We start from the raw sequence: 17,025 nt of genomic DNA, 5'->3' as shown, positions 1-17,025 counted from the left end.
GACCGGACCTAAAACTTTCGGTCTTGGACCGGACCAAACCCGAAATATTCGGTCCGGTCCGGTCTTAGACCAAAATGGACCTAAAACTAATTCTTTCACTATTTCGTATATGATAATTACATTTAAGTTTCACTAAATTAAATGTCGATGAATAATTAGACGATTGTATTTGAGAAAAAAAAATACTCAATATTAATTTATAATGTCTTGTAAAACTTATACCGAAAATCCTCATTTCCTTCGTACTCAATACCAAATATCACGATTTGACCATTTTACCCTTACTATTTACTCATCACCACACTTTTGCCCACCACATCCCCCCTACTACTAAGAGAATAAAAACTCTTAGTAGTTTTCCCGCCTAAGAAAATAACTCTCAAAACTATATATGGTAACAATATTACATTTATATTTACCTATTTTACAAGAAACAATTATTATCCCTAATTTATTAGTATACAATCATTTCCATAAATGTTATCCTTCATCAGTTACACTCTAAAATTACGCAAATCTTCTTTTTATAGTATTATCTTTCATCAGTTAGACTCTAAATATGATTTTCTAAATGACGTAACAAATTTTTATGTATTTTCTTTATTACAAATAAAAAATAAAAATAAAAAATATTAGTTAATTATTTGTAAATTGTCTTTTAAATGCGTAGTATACTGTTTTTACCTGTTTTCGTTATAAGGTAATACGCATTTTAATTAGATCTTAATTCTTACATCACTTAATTTTATTTTATGTCATATCCTATAACGATATAACATTTAACAGTAAAGTAAAAACAGTTTCAGACAAAAATAACTTATTAAAACTTTCGTTTTCTACCCCTTACTAAGATTATATACGCATTATTTGTACGGAGTACTAAGATTATATTTAGTACTCCGTACATTATAACATTAAACTCCAAGTATAGTTAATTTATGCAATTAATTTAATAAGAAAATTTCTTTATAAAACAAATCTAAAAAATACCGTGTTGTAGCACGGGAACTATACTAGTTAACCCATTAACCCCCACATACTCCCATCACCACCACTCACTTTCGCCCTCTGCCGGCACCACTCCGATGTCTGGCTACCACCGCAAGTGACCTTCCGCTGGCGTCCGTGCCCAAATTCCTCCCGACGACATCTCTGTCAACTTCACCCCATATTAAATTGAACCCTTGTACCGTAACCATAACCCCTACGGCCCTACTCCCAGAAAACTCTCCCCCAGACCCCCACTACATTAATCCGTTCCCCCACACTAAAAAACGGTGTCAAAGAGCCTTAAGGTCGGTCAAGTAAGCTTTGCTCGTTCAGGGTATTCGTAACAACATGATCGATCTAAGCGTGCAAAGGAAGATTCAAAAGAAGCAGCATTTGGATCAGGTATGAGGTCCCATCCATCCCGGCCGCTGAAATATGGTTTTTTCAAAAGAAAAGTCAAATGAAGCCAGATCCGACGAGTCCTCTGTGTCGAAAATCAATCGCATAAAGGAATACGTGTATTCAATTGGAGAATTTATTAAATAAAAAAAGAATGAATTTTGAGGATGGGGTATGCGGTTTCAGTGGCGGGGCCGTATTTTTCTTTGGTAGGTAGTAGTGTTAAGAGTTTTAGTTTGGTGAGTTTTTGACGAGGCAAAACGTGAGGCGTTGATGAGGGTTGTGACAGTGAGGTGACGGCGGTGGAGTAGTTTAGATGGGGATTGCGACGGAGATGTGACGACGGCAGCGGAGTAGTGGAGTAGTGTAGGATGGGGGTCGTGAGTTTGGGGGGTTGTGGAATGTGGTTATTTAATTTGCTAGTCGGCCAGGGGTAGCATATGCGGCGGCGGAAGTCTGACACCGGTGGTGGCGCAGGCAGAGGAGGGGACAGGTCGTGGTGGTGGTGGTGGTGGTGGTGGGGTATATGTGGTGGATGAGAGAGGGAGGTAATGATTAATGTTATGGGGGTGGTGGCTTAAATAATAAGGGCAAAACCGTCAATTTATGTCTTTTTTTTATATTTGGTATTAAGTATAAAAGAAATGAGGATTTTCGGTATAAATTTTAAAAGAAAATTATCCTAGGTATAAGATTCGAAAAACCGAGTTATACTAGGTATAAGTTATCAATTTACCCTTTATAATATTCTAATGATAGTCTTTAGAAACATAAAATTCGGTCCATTTGGTCCGGACCTAAAATATCCGGGTTGGTCCGGACCGAAGACCGAAAACTCAAAAAATGAGGACCGAGGACCGGACCTAAAAAATTCGGTCCGAGTTTGGTCCAGACCAAATGGTCCGGTCCGGTCCATTTGTCCAGTCGGGACCTAAACTTACTCACCCCTCTGTCCAGAGCTGCCACCATACTTTTCAAGGTGACAAGTATGGACTCAATAAAGCATTAGTCAAGGGCACAAGTTTTACCAATGAATAATCACTTCTACACATTTTAATCAACTCATTCAAGCAGAATATAATGCTGATTTTTCTAACAGTTTTCTTGCATATAAACTATAAAGAATATACCTGTCAAAAATCCCTCAACCACTGCCAACACAAGCTTTCTTCATTCAACTCATCCATGAATTAGCACCTTTTCCCTTTCTCATCACACTCACTCATGTATGCTTTGTTCGTCTCTTGCCGACTTTGCTTCACTCCACCTCGCTTGCCATCTCAGCTCATATGCTTGCTGCCATTCTTTCAGTAGATATTTGTACTGTAAGAAACCAATTATATTATACGGAGTACTAAACATCATTTCCCATAATTTTTGTACGGTAATTAAATTACCATGTCGTTATTAGAAAGCATTCCAGCCACACCCATGACACATCTATAAATTCCTCTCAAACATCTCTTAGACTACTGAAGAAATACGGTACACCCTTTTAAGTTTTAACCCCCTTTAAATTAACCATGGGTTCATTGGAACAAAATACGCAAGCTACAACCCGAACCAATGAACTCGACCCAGAGAAGCCCAAATTGGATATCAATGATGATGACATATCCCCAATAGAGGAGGTTCGGTTAACTGTAAACAACACTGATGATCCAACCCTACCCATATGGACTTTCCGGATGTGGTTCATCGGCCTATTATCATGTGGCCTCCTCTCATTTCTAAACCAATTCTTTTCTTATAGAGCGGAGCCCCTTATCATAACCCAAATCCCGGTCCAAATAGCCTCCCTACCAATTGGTCATTTCTTGGCTGCTATCCTCCCTAAGACCCAGTTCCAAATTCCCGGATTTGGATCCCGAAAGTTTTCCCTAAACCCAGGCCCGTTTAATATCAAGGAGCATGTCTTGATAACTATATTTGCTAACGCTGGGAGTGATTTCGGAAATGGGTCAGCTTATGCCGTTGGAATAGTCAGTATTATTAAGGCCTACTATAAGCGAAAAATCCCATTCTTTGTTGGCTGGATCCTCATTATCACCACTCAGGCAAGTAAATATTTCAGAACAAAAAAAAAAAAAAAACAGTTAGTTACCTGCACATTACGACATAGGAGTCAAATGCCATTTGTATAAAAACTTTTTTTTACTGCTGCCAAAAAAAAAAAAAAAACGACTTAGGAGTACGTAACTTAAATTGCAGTGAAAATATGAAATGACGCAATACGATAAATGGATAATTCACATGGTAACCTTGAAAAGGACCACCAAATAGCTAGACCGTGCTACTTATATAGTGATGCCTTATATTTCAGGTATTAGGGTATGGTTGGGCAGGGTTGATGCGGAAGTACGTAGTGGAACCGGCTCAAATGTGGTGGCCTAACACTCTCGTACAAGTCTCTCTCTTTAGGTGAGTCAATTTAGTTCATTACTATGTGCAGTTGTTCAATTTGATACTATGACAGTGGCGGAGTCAGAATCTTTTACCTTTATTTTAATGTAATTGTTAATCATTTTTATTACGGGGTCTTACAGACATAAATTTTTCAAAACGGATAAATTTTAATGATTAAAAACGTCAATTGTCGAAAAGCTGTGGGGTCTCAAGACCCCACAACCATATATGTGGGCAGAGCTGGCAAGTCTGACCTGACCCGAACCCGAGCAAACCCGATAGGACCCGAAAATATTGTGACCCGAAAACCAACCCGACCCGATATTGACCCGACCCAATGCTGCCCCGATTAAATTGATTACCCGACAATTATTAAGCTTAATTTTGATCAAAATGAAAGTGATTTTGTGTTTAAATTAATATGTTTGACTTAGTAATGAAGTAATTAAACCAAATAATTGGTTAAAAACTAAACTTAATGGTAAAAAATTGTAGTAATGCGATTAAGTTACCCGACCCGACATATCACTTGACCCGAAATGACCCGACCTGACAAGGATTCGAACCCGACCCGACCCAAAGAGCATGCTCACCCGATATGACTCGACCCGACCCAAACCCGACCCGACTGTACCATGATTGGGCAGGTGTGTGCGCATTTATCTCCTAAATGTGAATTTGTTTGACGCAGGGCCTTGCACGAGAAGGATGCAATGTCAGAGAGGCGTATAACAAGGGGAAAATTCTTCGTGATCATGCTTGTGTGCAGCTTTGTCTGGTATGCTGTCCCAGGTTACTTGTTCACAACAGTTAGCAACATATCATGGGTGTGCTGGGTATTTTCAAAGTCGGTCACAGCACAACAACTTGGTTCTGGCATGCAAGGCCTTGGCTTAGGAGCCATTACGCTAGATTGGTCCGTAGTATCATCCTATTTATACAGCCCTCTCATGACACCATTCTTTGCTATTGCCAACATTTGCGTAGGTTATGTTTTTATATTGTACATATTCATCCCCATCGCGTACTGGGGACTGAATATGTATAATGCTCAAACATTTCCCATTTTCTCTGCAAACTTGTTCACAGCCCAAGGTCAGATTTACAACATTTCAGCTATAGTTAACGAACACTTCGAGCTAGATCAAACACAGTATGCGAAGCAAGGGCAAATTCATATGAGCTTGGTTTTGGCTATGACTTATGGCTTTGGGTTTGCTGCCATAGCAGCCACTATTACTCACGTCGCTTTATTCTATGGAAGGTAATCTTACTATCACAAATTCTCATTATAGACGGATTATAGACGGATAATGTCCCTCTCACAAATGAAAGTGGGTAGTCCAAGTGGGTGGGAAATGGATAGCCCCACTTGCCCTCCCACTTTAATTTTGTGAGAGGGCCACTATCCGTCTATAGCTATAGGCGGATAGTGGCCGTCTATAATGAGACGGACTGGTTGAGTATTTTACAAAAGCAACAATAAATTTGTATTACTGTCATGTCCAGCCTAGCTAACATGTAGTACAATTATTCAACTAACAGAGAAATGTATGAAAGATTTCGCGAATCATACAAAGGAAAGGAGGATATTCACACAAAACTCATGAAGAACTATAAAGACATACCATCATGGTGGTTTTATCTACTTCTTGTAGTGACTACAGCAGTTTCTTTGGTGCTCTGCATCGTCTACAAAGATGATGTTCAAATTCCTTGGTGGGCTCTCCTCTTTGCTTGTGCCATCGCCTTCGTATTCACTCTTCCAATCAGCATCATATCTGCCACCACAAATCAGGTAACAGGATTAACAAAATTCATTTAACATTCATCTGCAGACAACGCGTGGGGTGAAAAATGTTTTATGCTTCAAATGCAGACACCAGGGTTGAACATCATAACGGAGTATATAATGGGAGTTATACTACCAGGACGACCATTAGCCAATGTCTGCTTCAAAGTGTACGGTTATAATAGCATGTTACAAGCCGTTTCTTTCCTTAGCGATTTCAAGCTGGGACACTACATGAAGATCCCGCCACGATCAATGTTTTTGGTTCAGGTATGAAATGAAAAATCAAGTTCCATTCTGTCTTGCGAAAAATCATGTCTAACTCTTGCAATTCTTTTTCCATGATTTCTAGTTCGTAGGAACTATTCTAGCTGGTACAGTCAACCTATCAGTAGCATGGTGGATGCTTGGATCGATTCACAATATATGCGATACAACTCTGCTTCCGCCTGGCAGTCCTTGGACTTGCGCTAATTATCATTTATTCTTTGATGCCTCGGTAATATGGGGACTGGCTGGTCCCAAAAGGATTTTCGGAAATCTTGGAACTTATAAAGCCCTTAATTGGTTCTTCCTAGTAGGTGCACTAGGACCCTTGATAGTTTGGTTCTTCCACAAGAAATTTCCTAAGAAATCATGGATTCCATTGATCAATCTCCCGGTACTTTTTGGTGCTACAGCTTATTTGCCACCAGCAACAGCTTTAAACTACAATGCCTGGATACTAGTTGGAACAATTTTCAACTGCTTTATCTTCCGTTACAGAAAGCATTGGTGGCAAAGATATAATTACATTCTTTCTGCAGCTTTGGATGCTGGGGTTGCTTTCATGGCCGTTGTGTTGTATTTGTCTCTGGGTATGGAGAATAAAAACTTGACCTGGTGGGGTACAAAGGGTGAGCACTGCAATCTCGCAGGTTGTCCGACAGCCAAAGGCATAATGGTTGACTCATGTCCTATTCACTAATCTGTATATACTCTCTATATGGCTCTAGCTAGTGACGTGCGGTGTGAGACAGCGACGAATATCTAGTATTTACACCTCATTTCAAGTTTTAGTAACAGAACAGTCACCAAATCAGAAATTTGTTCGTGTTTCGATCTATTGCCCTACTGAAACAACCTTTATTTTTCACTATTCCGAATATAAAGTACTCCATATTAAAAGGAACTGTGTTAAGTAATGTTAATACTCCGTAACTAGGTTTAGTGAAATGGCTGTGTTGGCTCATTGTACTCATTTCCACTAAGGAACTCTCAGAAGCTAGATAGTGTGAGCAAAATTCACAGAAATTACGTGCATCACAACAAGTAAACAATACTCCATCCGTCTCGATCATTTGTTTAACTTTGATTAAAATACCTCTCACAAAGAAATTGAGTAAGCAAATGACTGAGACGAAGGGAGTGAATAGAAATACAAAAAATCAGTATCGCATCAACGACAGATGAAATGCCATCATACATGTGGGAATAGAGAGATATGCAGTACCAGTGACCATGCATAATGGATTGATTTGAACTAAATCCATTGGCTGTATTTATTCATTTGTATGACGAAGAAGCTCGAACTGGGTGAACCATCACTGAATTCCTGGAGAATAGTACAAGCAAGAAACAAATGCACAATATCATCATAACCTCAGAGATGGCAGTAGCACTATCCACACATAAACAACATTATTACAACTGTGTCTAAAGGGTTCCCACAAATTGCAGGGTAGAGGGTCGGATGTACACAACCGTAATCTTGGCTAGCAACATAAGAAGGTGAAAAAAGCACTTATAAATAATCCGTTTTATACTAACTCTTCTGTAATGTAGTCTTACACAAATTGACCCGACAATGATTCGGCTCTGGGCAATTTTATACTTCCTCCGACCGTTCCATTGAATTGTTTACGTTTGCTTTTTGGGCACTATTCATAAGTGAGAAGAATCTTCAATACAACTTCCAATGTATAACATAAAAGATAGTCATGTGAGATCTTATTTAAATTGTCTTATCGAGTGCATTATGAATATCAAATTTTTATAATTTTTAATAATATCTAACAAAAGAAAACAAGCATTGACATACGTGTATAAAGCTTTTACGTTTGCTTTATACACGTATGTCAATGCTTGTTTTCTTTTGTTCATATCTGTTGTTAGGTGAACGTAAACTATAAACGTAAACTATAAAGTAAACGTAAACGTATTTACGTTTGCTTTATCTTTTGTTAGGTGAACGTTTGTTTTATATATGTTTGCTTTATAAACGTAAACTATAAAGTTTTTTTTTTTTTTTTTTTTTTTGGGTGAAATGTAAGTATCATTAAGCTCAAGTGAAAACCAGAATTCGTACAACCATTACATCATCAATTTCCCGCCAACTAGCAGACTACATCAATGACAATAAAATAAACACTCTAAGTGACATTTAACAACTTTAAGCTAGACCATATTACCTGCACCATTCCTTAACATCTTGAATCATAGTCCCTTTGAAAGTGCCATGCACTCTTCTTTTTACAGTCTTCTTTAACTTGAGACACCAGCTTTGCAGGATGCATAACATACCCATCCAATCTACATTTGTTTCTACTTCTCCATAATCCATAGGATACTCCCACAACAGCAGCTATACAAATCTGCCTGGCAAGCATAGAGCATCGTCGCAACAAGGTTCACTTGCTTGCAACCAATCTCCAAGTAACTGATAACATTTTTTTAGCATAGCAACACTGCTGGAACAGGTGAAGGTGATTCTCAGGTTCCAGGCGACACAGATAACAAACAGAAGGCTCATCCAAACCCATCTTCCTCAGTTTGTCAAAGGCAAGTAGCGTTTGATGCTGTCTCAACCACATTATAAACACCCACTTTGGCATACTATATCTATTCCAAACTATTTTAAACCAAGAAACTTTAACATCAGATCCTGTCATCAATCACTGGTATCCTCCCCCCAGCAATGGTGTAAGGAGATTCAGAGCCTTGCCATTTCCCATTAGTATATCCATACTTTATAAGGTTTTTAACCCCTCACAGATTTTTCTCCAAGCCCACGAACTATATCTTGTTGGTTCATAAGTAAACCAGAGAGCACCTTTGAGATAAATATTATTGACCCATTTGATCCAAAGATGATCTTGTTTACTAGCTAACCACCAAACTAGTTTGCCACATTCCACACTTTACTATCAATTATTTTCAAGCCACCATATTCCTTGCCTTGACACGGTACATTCCAAGCAACCAAGGGCGCCTTTGACTATTTAATTATCCTCTCCCTCCCATAGAAAAGTCCTACAGAGAGCTTGTATTCTGTCTATCACTCCAATAGGGAGAACAAAAATTTGGGACCAATAGTTATGGATAGTAGCCAACAAAGACTTAACTAGCACAAGCCTTCCTGAATATGAAATCTTCCTACTATTCCATCCTCTAAGTCTACTAATCATTCTGTCCACAAGAATGTTACAGTCACCCTTTGTCAATCTCTTGTGAGAAATCTTAACTCTGAGATATTTGAAAGGTAAGTTGTTTAGGTATTTCTACCCAAGTCGATTAATTAGGGTCAATGTAGTCTATATTCGTTGGTTTGATGTATGTTCGTTCGTATGTGAATAAATAAAAATAAAGTGCGTAATGTAAGTTGACACGTAAGATTTGGTGACGCGGAAAACCCAATGTGAGAACAACCGCGGGAGGGACGGTACCCTGCCAAGTATTGCACTATACAAATAGGAGGATGATTACAATGGTAACGTTATGCTAATCTCGCTGGCGCAAGGTATCAGGCCTGCAAGATCTCAGGTGAGCGTATACTCGAGGATAATATGTTGTGGAATTTGATGTGAATGCGTAAGTGCGGATGTCTTGAATATGGTGTGTTGAATGTCCTTCTTGATTTGCTTCCTTGGCTATTTATAGGGTAAGAACCCTAGATATACCCTACCTCGAATATGGAAAGGAAATATAATTTCCATAAGGACTCTTTCCAAACCCGGAGTCCCTTGCCAATTCTCTTTAATCTCCCTGACTTCTCCCTAACTTCTCCCTGACACTTCTTTCCTTAATGCGAGCGCCTTCTATGATGGGCTCCTGATCTTTCTTAAGCCCGTTTCCCCATTCCCTTGACCGCGGGCTCCCTTCCTTCTATCCATAGCCTCTACTTTGTTAAGCGAACAGTTTGCCCCAAATTTCTTGTGAAGTACGCTTTCAAGTATCGAACAAGGAATTTTACGTAACCAAATGTTAAAAAGCCTACGCCGTCTTTTTACTCCTTCCCATGCAATCCATCATTTCCAGCCGCCCTACTCCTCTTTCTTCGCACCCTACTCCCTCTCTCCTCTTTATAACTCCAACGTTCCTCTTCCACTCTCATTAATCACTTCAAATCATTTCAAGAAATTCTTCTCTTTTAAACCCTCAACCTTCCTTCTCTCTCATTCCTCGCCGGCTTCACTGTTCCCCTTCCCCGTTTCCATCATCAGGTAATCCATCTTCTCTTCTTCTTTTAATCTTCATTTTCTCTCTCCACCATGGGTAAAACTCGACAATCCTCGTCAACCCCCACACCCTCTGACCGTAATCTTGACCCCACTTTCCCTTCTCGGGGACTTTTTAAGCACCCACATGACTGTGATTCCGCCTTAACTCCGGCCGACATTCCTACGATCAAGAATCTGCTTGGTCTTGGTGACGGGGTGGATATTGCCATCCCCGAACCGGGACAAAAAGCTGACGCCCTCCATCCAGGGTGGGTTAGTTTCTACCTGTACCCGTTTAGATATGGCCTCCGTTTTCCTTTCCCTAAACTCATTCAAGATTTCATCTTCACCAACAATTTCGCCATGACACAAATTTCTGCTGCCATTTGGAGAGTTCTTCTCTATTCTCTGGCCGCTGGTCAGAGTACTGGTAAACCTGTCACTCTGGGCGATCTGGTCCACATGTACAACATCAGATCCCTGGGCAGGGGTCAGTTCTCATTTCGGGGCCATGGAGAGGCTCCCTTCAGACACGCGTCAAAATCCCGTGATGAGAAATGGTTTGAGGACTTCTTCTACGTGAGGAAGGACTCCATCCAGCCTTCTGCCGATTATATTTTCGAGAAATGGGTTCTGACTTCGAGTAAGTAGCCTCCTGTTGCCTGATTTATTTTATCTCGCTGCTTACTAGCTTACTTCATCGTCTTCGTGCAGGCCCATGTGACCTTACCCGTATTGGCGCCAAGATCCACACTGCAGCAAGTCGTTCAAAGCATTTACGAATACGAGAGAAAGTTCCCAGACCTGCTTCCTGGTTTTTCACCTGCTTCTTCCTCCAATCCTCCTCAATCAGCCCACAGTATGTCTTCTGGTAGGGTTTCTGCAACCACTTTCATTTGCATGCTGTTTTTGCTGATGTTTAAGCATTCTGTCGTCTGAGACTATGTATGCTTGCAGGTTCAAAAGTTGATCCATTGGAACTCATCCTCCAAAGTGCTAAAAGAAAGAGACCCTCCGCCAGCCCTGATGTGGCCTCTGCCTCCAAGAGGAGTGCTCCTGCTACCTCTTTTCAGACTCCTCCCGTAGCTTCTAGTTCTGCTGTTCGTGAACCCTTGGAGGTTAACCCGTTATCTCGCCATCCGCCCACTCCTCCTGCCAGTCCTCGCGCTTCGTCTAGTGAGGGCATCATTGCTCATTTCCCAGAAGGCTTTGGGAATGTGGACAAGGTGTCGTACTGGCCGGAGATTGATCAGTTGCTGTTTCCTCCTGTCGAGGAGACGTTCTCAGAGTTCTCCCCAGAGGAGATGGCTGAGAACGACGTTCACAATGCCTTCATGGTAATTACTCTTCATTTTCTACCTGTTTGTCCGTCTGCTTTTTGCTTAAATTCTGCTCCTCAACTCTTTTGCTGACTTCTGATTATTCCTGCCCCAGACTCTTTAGTCTGCACTCTATAATAGGAAGATGATCAACATTGTGCAGACCACCGGCCGTGCTACCAGTGCCAAGAACCAGGAGCTGAAGGAGACTGTTGCGGATCTGGCACAACATCGGGTTGATCTGAAGGAGCGGGTGGTGGAGTTGAAAACTGAGCTTGCTGTCACCAAGAAGAAGTTGAAGGAAGGGGCTGATCAGCTAGCTCGAACCCATGCGATGTGCAACACTTTTTCTGACTCTCTGAAACATTCTGAGGAGAAGATCAGTGAGCTGATCTCCCTGGCCACCAACGTTGTTGCCTACGCCACCTGGCGGGGAAAGATCAGCGGGATGCGTGCTGCCCTCGAGGAGGCTCCCACCCAACAGGCCATAGAGGAGGAGGAGAAGCAGCTGGAGATGCTCTACCCACCCAACCCGATCTGAGTGTGCTGATGCCTGAGGTTTGTGAGGTGAATTCTCCGCATTGGGCCGAGCAGGTCGCCGAGAGTGATCTTTGGAATGTCCCAGGATGTCGCTTGACGGAGCTCGGGAGCTATGGCGGCCGAGGATATGCAAGCCGGTGCAAGACGAAATGAGCGGTCAGCAGGCAGAGGAGATGCCAGAGGTGGAGGTCATTAATGTGACCGATAATTAAGTTTTTATGTTTTGATGAACTTTTTTGGTAGTCTGGCCTAGAGGTGGCAGACTTTGTAAGTTTTAAACTTGTTCTTTTGTGGTTGCCCCGCCAAGGTGGCGGTTAAACTTTGGGCCGTACTCTTGGCCATATTTTGAAATGCCCCTTGTCATAGTTTGACAAGGTTTTAGCTTACATATCGTGTGTTTGTTGTTTATCTTCCCTGTTTTTAGGAAGTTTTTTTGCCGTGTCAGCCTGTTTGACCGATTTAGGCGAGTCCTGTCATCCTGAGAAGACTGACGTTATGACTCAGCTAGCTGCCGTGTCAGCCTGGTGGCTGATTTAGGCGTATGCCGCAATATAAGGAGGAGTGGCCGTGTCAACCTAGGAGGCTGATTTAGACCAGCCTGGCCAGCCTGAAAATGCTGATCCAGACTAAGCTAGCTGCCGTGTCAGCCTGATGGCTGATTTAGGCGTATGCCGCAGGTTTTGGACTACTTAACCTTGTTCATGACGCAAGGTGTGTTCATCTCGTTTTAAGCCAACAGGGGCGTCATTGAGGCAAGTTTATCGTCATTCTAGGACCAAATGGAGACGCTGCAGGACTCTGGTAGCGCAGATATCCCTACGTTCCATGTTCGTTTGTGCATGCATGCTGGGGCCCTGATTAATTGCGATTAGTGCGAGCTACGTCCAGGGGGTGGTATCGGGGTAGTATTTGGATAAGCGTATTCAGCTGTCAACCAGGCTCCCTTTCGTATGTTCCACAGTCCGCCTGGTGAGGGTGCTCCTTGTGGAGAAAATAGGTTAGGCATGTTGGAGTGCCGTGTCACCCCGCGTTGGCAGTTGACAGTCCTGCTAGATATCCTTTCAAAGTACCATAGACACTAGGATTCAAAGTGATGTACTTAGAGAAGCCTGAAAATAAGAAAATCTATTAGAATGATGTGAAGTACATGTCGCCATCTCATGGGGTAACAGAGCAATTGTGGTCCCAGGACGCTGCCAGACCACACCATCCAATAGTAGTTTAAAGTTTTAAAAATAACTAAAGACACCAGAAATAAGAGTGAAATTGGCAGTATGCCTACCACCGGATTTTTATTTTATCTTTAAAAATGATTTGGCTTCTCACAGTACATTATTCTGAAAGCTAAAGTCTACTTATTATTAAAAGTAATATCTCTTCAGGCGAAGTATGTTCTATGGGCGTTGTATGATTTGACCGTCCATAGTCATCAGTCTGTATGCCCCATGGCCAACAACTCTTTCTACCTGGTATGGTCCTTCCCATTTGTAGGCGAATTTGCCCGCTTTTCGATTTTTTTTGTTCTGAAACATCTCTCGGAGAACCAGGTCTCCTACCTCTAGGAGCCTGACTTTTACATTCTTGTTATAACTCCTGGCCACTGACTGTTTGTAGGCAACCAGACGGATTTTTGCGCTTGCTCGCTGCTCATCAATTGTGTCCAGGCTTCTGGTCATCTCTGTACTGTTCAGTTCCCTTGTCATACTTCCATACCTGTGAGTGGGAACTAGAACTTCTTACGGAATGACTGCTTCTGCGCCAAACACCAGGCTGAAGGGTGTTTGATCTGTTGCTATCTTTGGTGTCGTTCTGTCTGACCATAATACCAGTGGCAATTCATCTGCCCACTTTCCTCCTAACTCATGTAACCTCCTTCTCAGATTGTCCATAATGATTTTGTTGCTGGATTCAGCTTGTCCGTTGGACTTTGGAGTCCTAGGTGCCGACTTTTTTAAGGTGATGCTCCACCGGCACAAAGATCCCTCGGTGTCGTTGGAGATGAATTGTGAGCCATTGTCACATATGATTTCGATGGGATACCGAATCGCAAATGATGTTTCGTTTCGAACGAAATGACTGTTTATCTTTTACCTCCGTGAATGCTTCGCCTCTATCCACTTGGAGAAGTAATCTGTCATTGCTAACATCCGGTTCTTTTCGTGGCCCGTGGTAGAGGGCCTACTATATCCATGCCCCATGCCATGAATGGCCAGGGAGAAATGATAGGGTGCGGGGGCTCTGCCGGGCCGATGGATCATAGGCGCGAGCGCGGCAAAGGCGTCACATTTTCGTGCGTACTCTGCCGCATCGCCTTTATTGTAGGCCAATAGTATCCTTGTCGAGGGCTTTACTTGCCGGACTCCGCCCCCGCATGGTTTCCACATTCGCCATTGTGGGAGAGCATGCAACACGATCTGTGCTTCTTCCTTGTCCAGGCACCGTAAGTAGGGGCCTGCTAGTGATTTTCTGTATAATATATCATCAATGAGTATGAATCTGGAGGCCTTCACTCTGAAAGCTCTCACTTCCTTCTTGTCATCTGGTAGCTTGTTATAGCGCAGCCAGTCTAGGTAAGGTGTGCGCCAGTCGTCTACCTGATCGGCTATTTAGCCTGGCTGCCTGTTTGGCTGAGAGCTCTCACCTTCCTTTGTAACTGCTCGGATTTCTTTCGCGCTCTGTGGATCCTCCAGTTCACCTCTGTCTATTTCGTCCGCCTTCTGAATAGACGGTTCCAACATGTGTGCTATTGGAATACTGGATAGCTCTGTTGGTTTAAATGTTGCCCCTGGGTTACTAGGCGTCCGCTTCCACGTTCGATCTCTAGGGATTTGTTTAAGCTTGCAAGTTTCGAATTTCTGTTTTAACTCCTTTGCCACTTTTAGGTATGCAATCATCTTCGAATCTCTGGCTATAAACTCGTCATTCACGTGGTTGACTATTAACAGAGAGTCACTAGATATGAGCAGGTGCCTGACCCCTAACTCCAAAGCTAGCTTCATTCCCAATATCAAGGTCTCGTATTCTGTTTCATTGTTGGTTGCCTTAAACTCACATGTTACAGCTTGCGCTATCAGGTCTCCCTGTGGTGATCGCAGAATTAATCCTACACCTGCCCCCCTTTGATTGGAGGCTCCGTCAATATGCATCTGACAGACTTCTGTCTGCTTGCTTCTTTCTAAAGTGAGGATCTCTTTATCTGCTAGATTCGGATGGCGGGATCAAGTCCGACACGAAGTCGGCCAATGCTTGTGATTTGATTTTGTTCGGGGTCATATTGGATGTCGTACCCACCGAGGTGTACGAGACCATTTCGACATTCCACTTTGACGATTCGGGTTTCCTCATGATAGCTTTTAGTGGGTAATTGGTCACGACATGTACAATGTGGGACTCAAAATAGGGCGCGATTTGCGAGATGCCACTACCAATGCTAGTACTAACTTTTCAAGGGATGTGTACTGGTCTCTCGCCGGCAGCAGAGACTTGCTCACGTAGTATCTTGGCTTCTCGCTCCCTTTCTTGCTCTCTAACCAGGAAGACTCACTGCTACCTCTGTGACGGCTAGGTATAGGAATAATGGTTCTCCTGGCTCGGCTTTGACAAAGCAGCGGTGGTCGGGCCGAGGTAATGCTTGACTCTATGAAGGCTTTCTCGTGCTCGAGGTCCATTCAAACTTCCGGCTTTTCCTTAGTACGTCGTAGAAACACTGCATTTATCTCAAGATCTTGAAATGAACTGTTTGTGGTCGCTACCTTTCCGGCTAGTCTTTGAACATCCTTAGGCTTCTCAGGTGACTCTAGCTGCAAGATGGCTTTGATCTGCTCGATGCTGGCCTCTATCCCTCTTTGAGTTACGATATAGCCCAGGAATTTGCCAGAAGATACTCTGAAGGTGCATTTAGATGGATTTAGCTTCATCTTGTATTCCCTGAGGGGCTGAATGTTTCTGCCAGATGCCGCATGTGATCTTTGACCTTCTCTGATTTCACTACCATGTCATCAATATACACCTCCATTGTTCTTCCTATCTGTTCTTTGAACATTCTGTTAACCAGTCTTTGATATGTGGAGCCTGCGTTCTTTAGGCCGAATGGCATGACGTTGTAGCAATATATTCCTCTTTCAGACATAAATGCCGTCTTCTCTTGATCTGCAGGATCCATCTTGATCTGATTGTATCCACTCCATGCGTCCAGGAATGTTAACATCTCGTGTCCGGCTGTTGCGTCCACCATTGCATCAATATGAGGCAGCAGGAATGGATCTTTAGGGCATGCTTTGTTGAGATCGGTGAAGTCCACACATACTCTCCACTTCCCGTTCTTCTTAGGTACCACCACTACGTTGGACAGCCATTCTGGGTATTTTACTTCCCTTATTTTCTTCGCTGCCAGCAGGCTATCTACCTCCTGGTTGATTACCTTATTCCACTCCGCTGCAAACTTCCTTCTTCTCTGTTGGACGGGTTTACACTTTGGGTCCACACTAAGCTTATGTGTTATGATGGACGGATCTATTCCTGTCATGTCATCGTGTGACCATGCAAAATAATCCATGTTATCTTGTAAGAACTTGACTAGCTGCTGCCTTAAGCTTCCTGTACATCCTGCTCCAATGAGCACGGTTCGCTCTGGGTGCAGCTTATCCTGGTTGATTTGATCCAGCTCTTCTGCTGGAGGTTCGATGTATTCGTCCGGATATCTTTTCCGTAATTGCTATGCGGGGGGGGGGCGGTGTACTTGAGTGCCTTCTTATAGCAGACCTCTAGCTTCCTCCCGATCTCCTCTTATCGTTTCTACTCCCCATGGGGTGGGAATTTTATGCACCTGGTGGTATGTTGAGGGACTGCCTTCATTTGGTGCAACTATGGTCTTCCCAAGATGACGTTGTAAGTAGAGGGGCCATCTATAACCAGGTACCTGACTTGCTTGTTGACTCCCCCCACATAGGTTGGGATGACTATCTCTCCTAGCGAGCTGGCTGTTTCTCCACTGAAGCCTACTAGCGGAATAGTCTTCTTTTGCAAATCTTTCTCGCTGAATCCCATATTTTCTATAGTTTTCAGCATGATTAAGTTGACCGAGCTTCCTGTATCTACCAAG

At 42.7% G+C, this 17,025-nt stretch overlaps 1 protein-coding gene across 1 annotated transcript; it reads left to right on the top strand.

Annotated features, from left to right (window-relative positions):
• Positions 1 to 2,388: 2,388 nt before the first annotated feature.
• LOC141613208 (oligopeptide transporter 4-like) lies at positions 2,389 to 6,773 on the top strand. The gene is made up of 6 exons (XM_074431949.1): positions 2,389 to 3,446; positions 3,713 to 3,810; positions 4,487 to 5,059; positions 5,341 to 5,593; positions 5,675 to 5,857; positions 5,940 to 6,773. The coding sequence occupies exons 1-6, from the start codon at positions 2,913 to 2,915 to the stop codon at positions 6,552 to 6,554; spliced, it is 2,256 nt and encodes a 751-aa protein (XP_074288050.1). The 5' UTR covers positions 2,389 to 2,912; the 3' UTR covers positions 6,555 to 6,773.
• The last annotated feature ends 10,252 nt before the right edge of the window (positions 6,774 to 17,025 follow it).

Source organism: Silene latifolia, chromosome 11 (assembly GCF_048544455.1).
Source record: "Silene latifolia isolate original U9 population chromosome 11, ASM4854445v1, whole genome shotgun sequence".
Classification (NCBI taxonomy): Eukaryota; Viridiplantae; Streptophyta; class Magnoliopsida; order Caryophyllales; family Caryophyllaceae; genus Silene; species Silene latifolia.
This window is presented reverse-complemented; position numbering and strand designations above follow the sequence as displayed.

Coding starts and splice junctions, on each gene's coding strand:
- LOC141613208 (XM_074431949.1), top strand. CDS start 2,913: ATGGGTTCATTGGAACAAAATACGCAAGCTACAACCCGAACCAATGAA. Junction 5,594..5,674: donor TATCTGCCACCACAAATCAG/GTAACAGGATTA, acceptor CTTCAAATGCAG/ACACCAGGGTTGAACATCAT. Junction 5,858..5,939: donor GATCAATGTTTTTGGTTCAG/GTATGAAATGAA, acceptor CATGATTTCTAG/TTCGTAGGAACTATTCTAGC.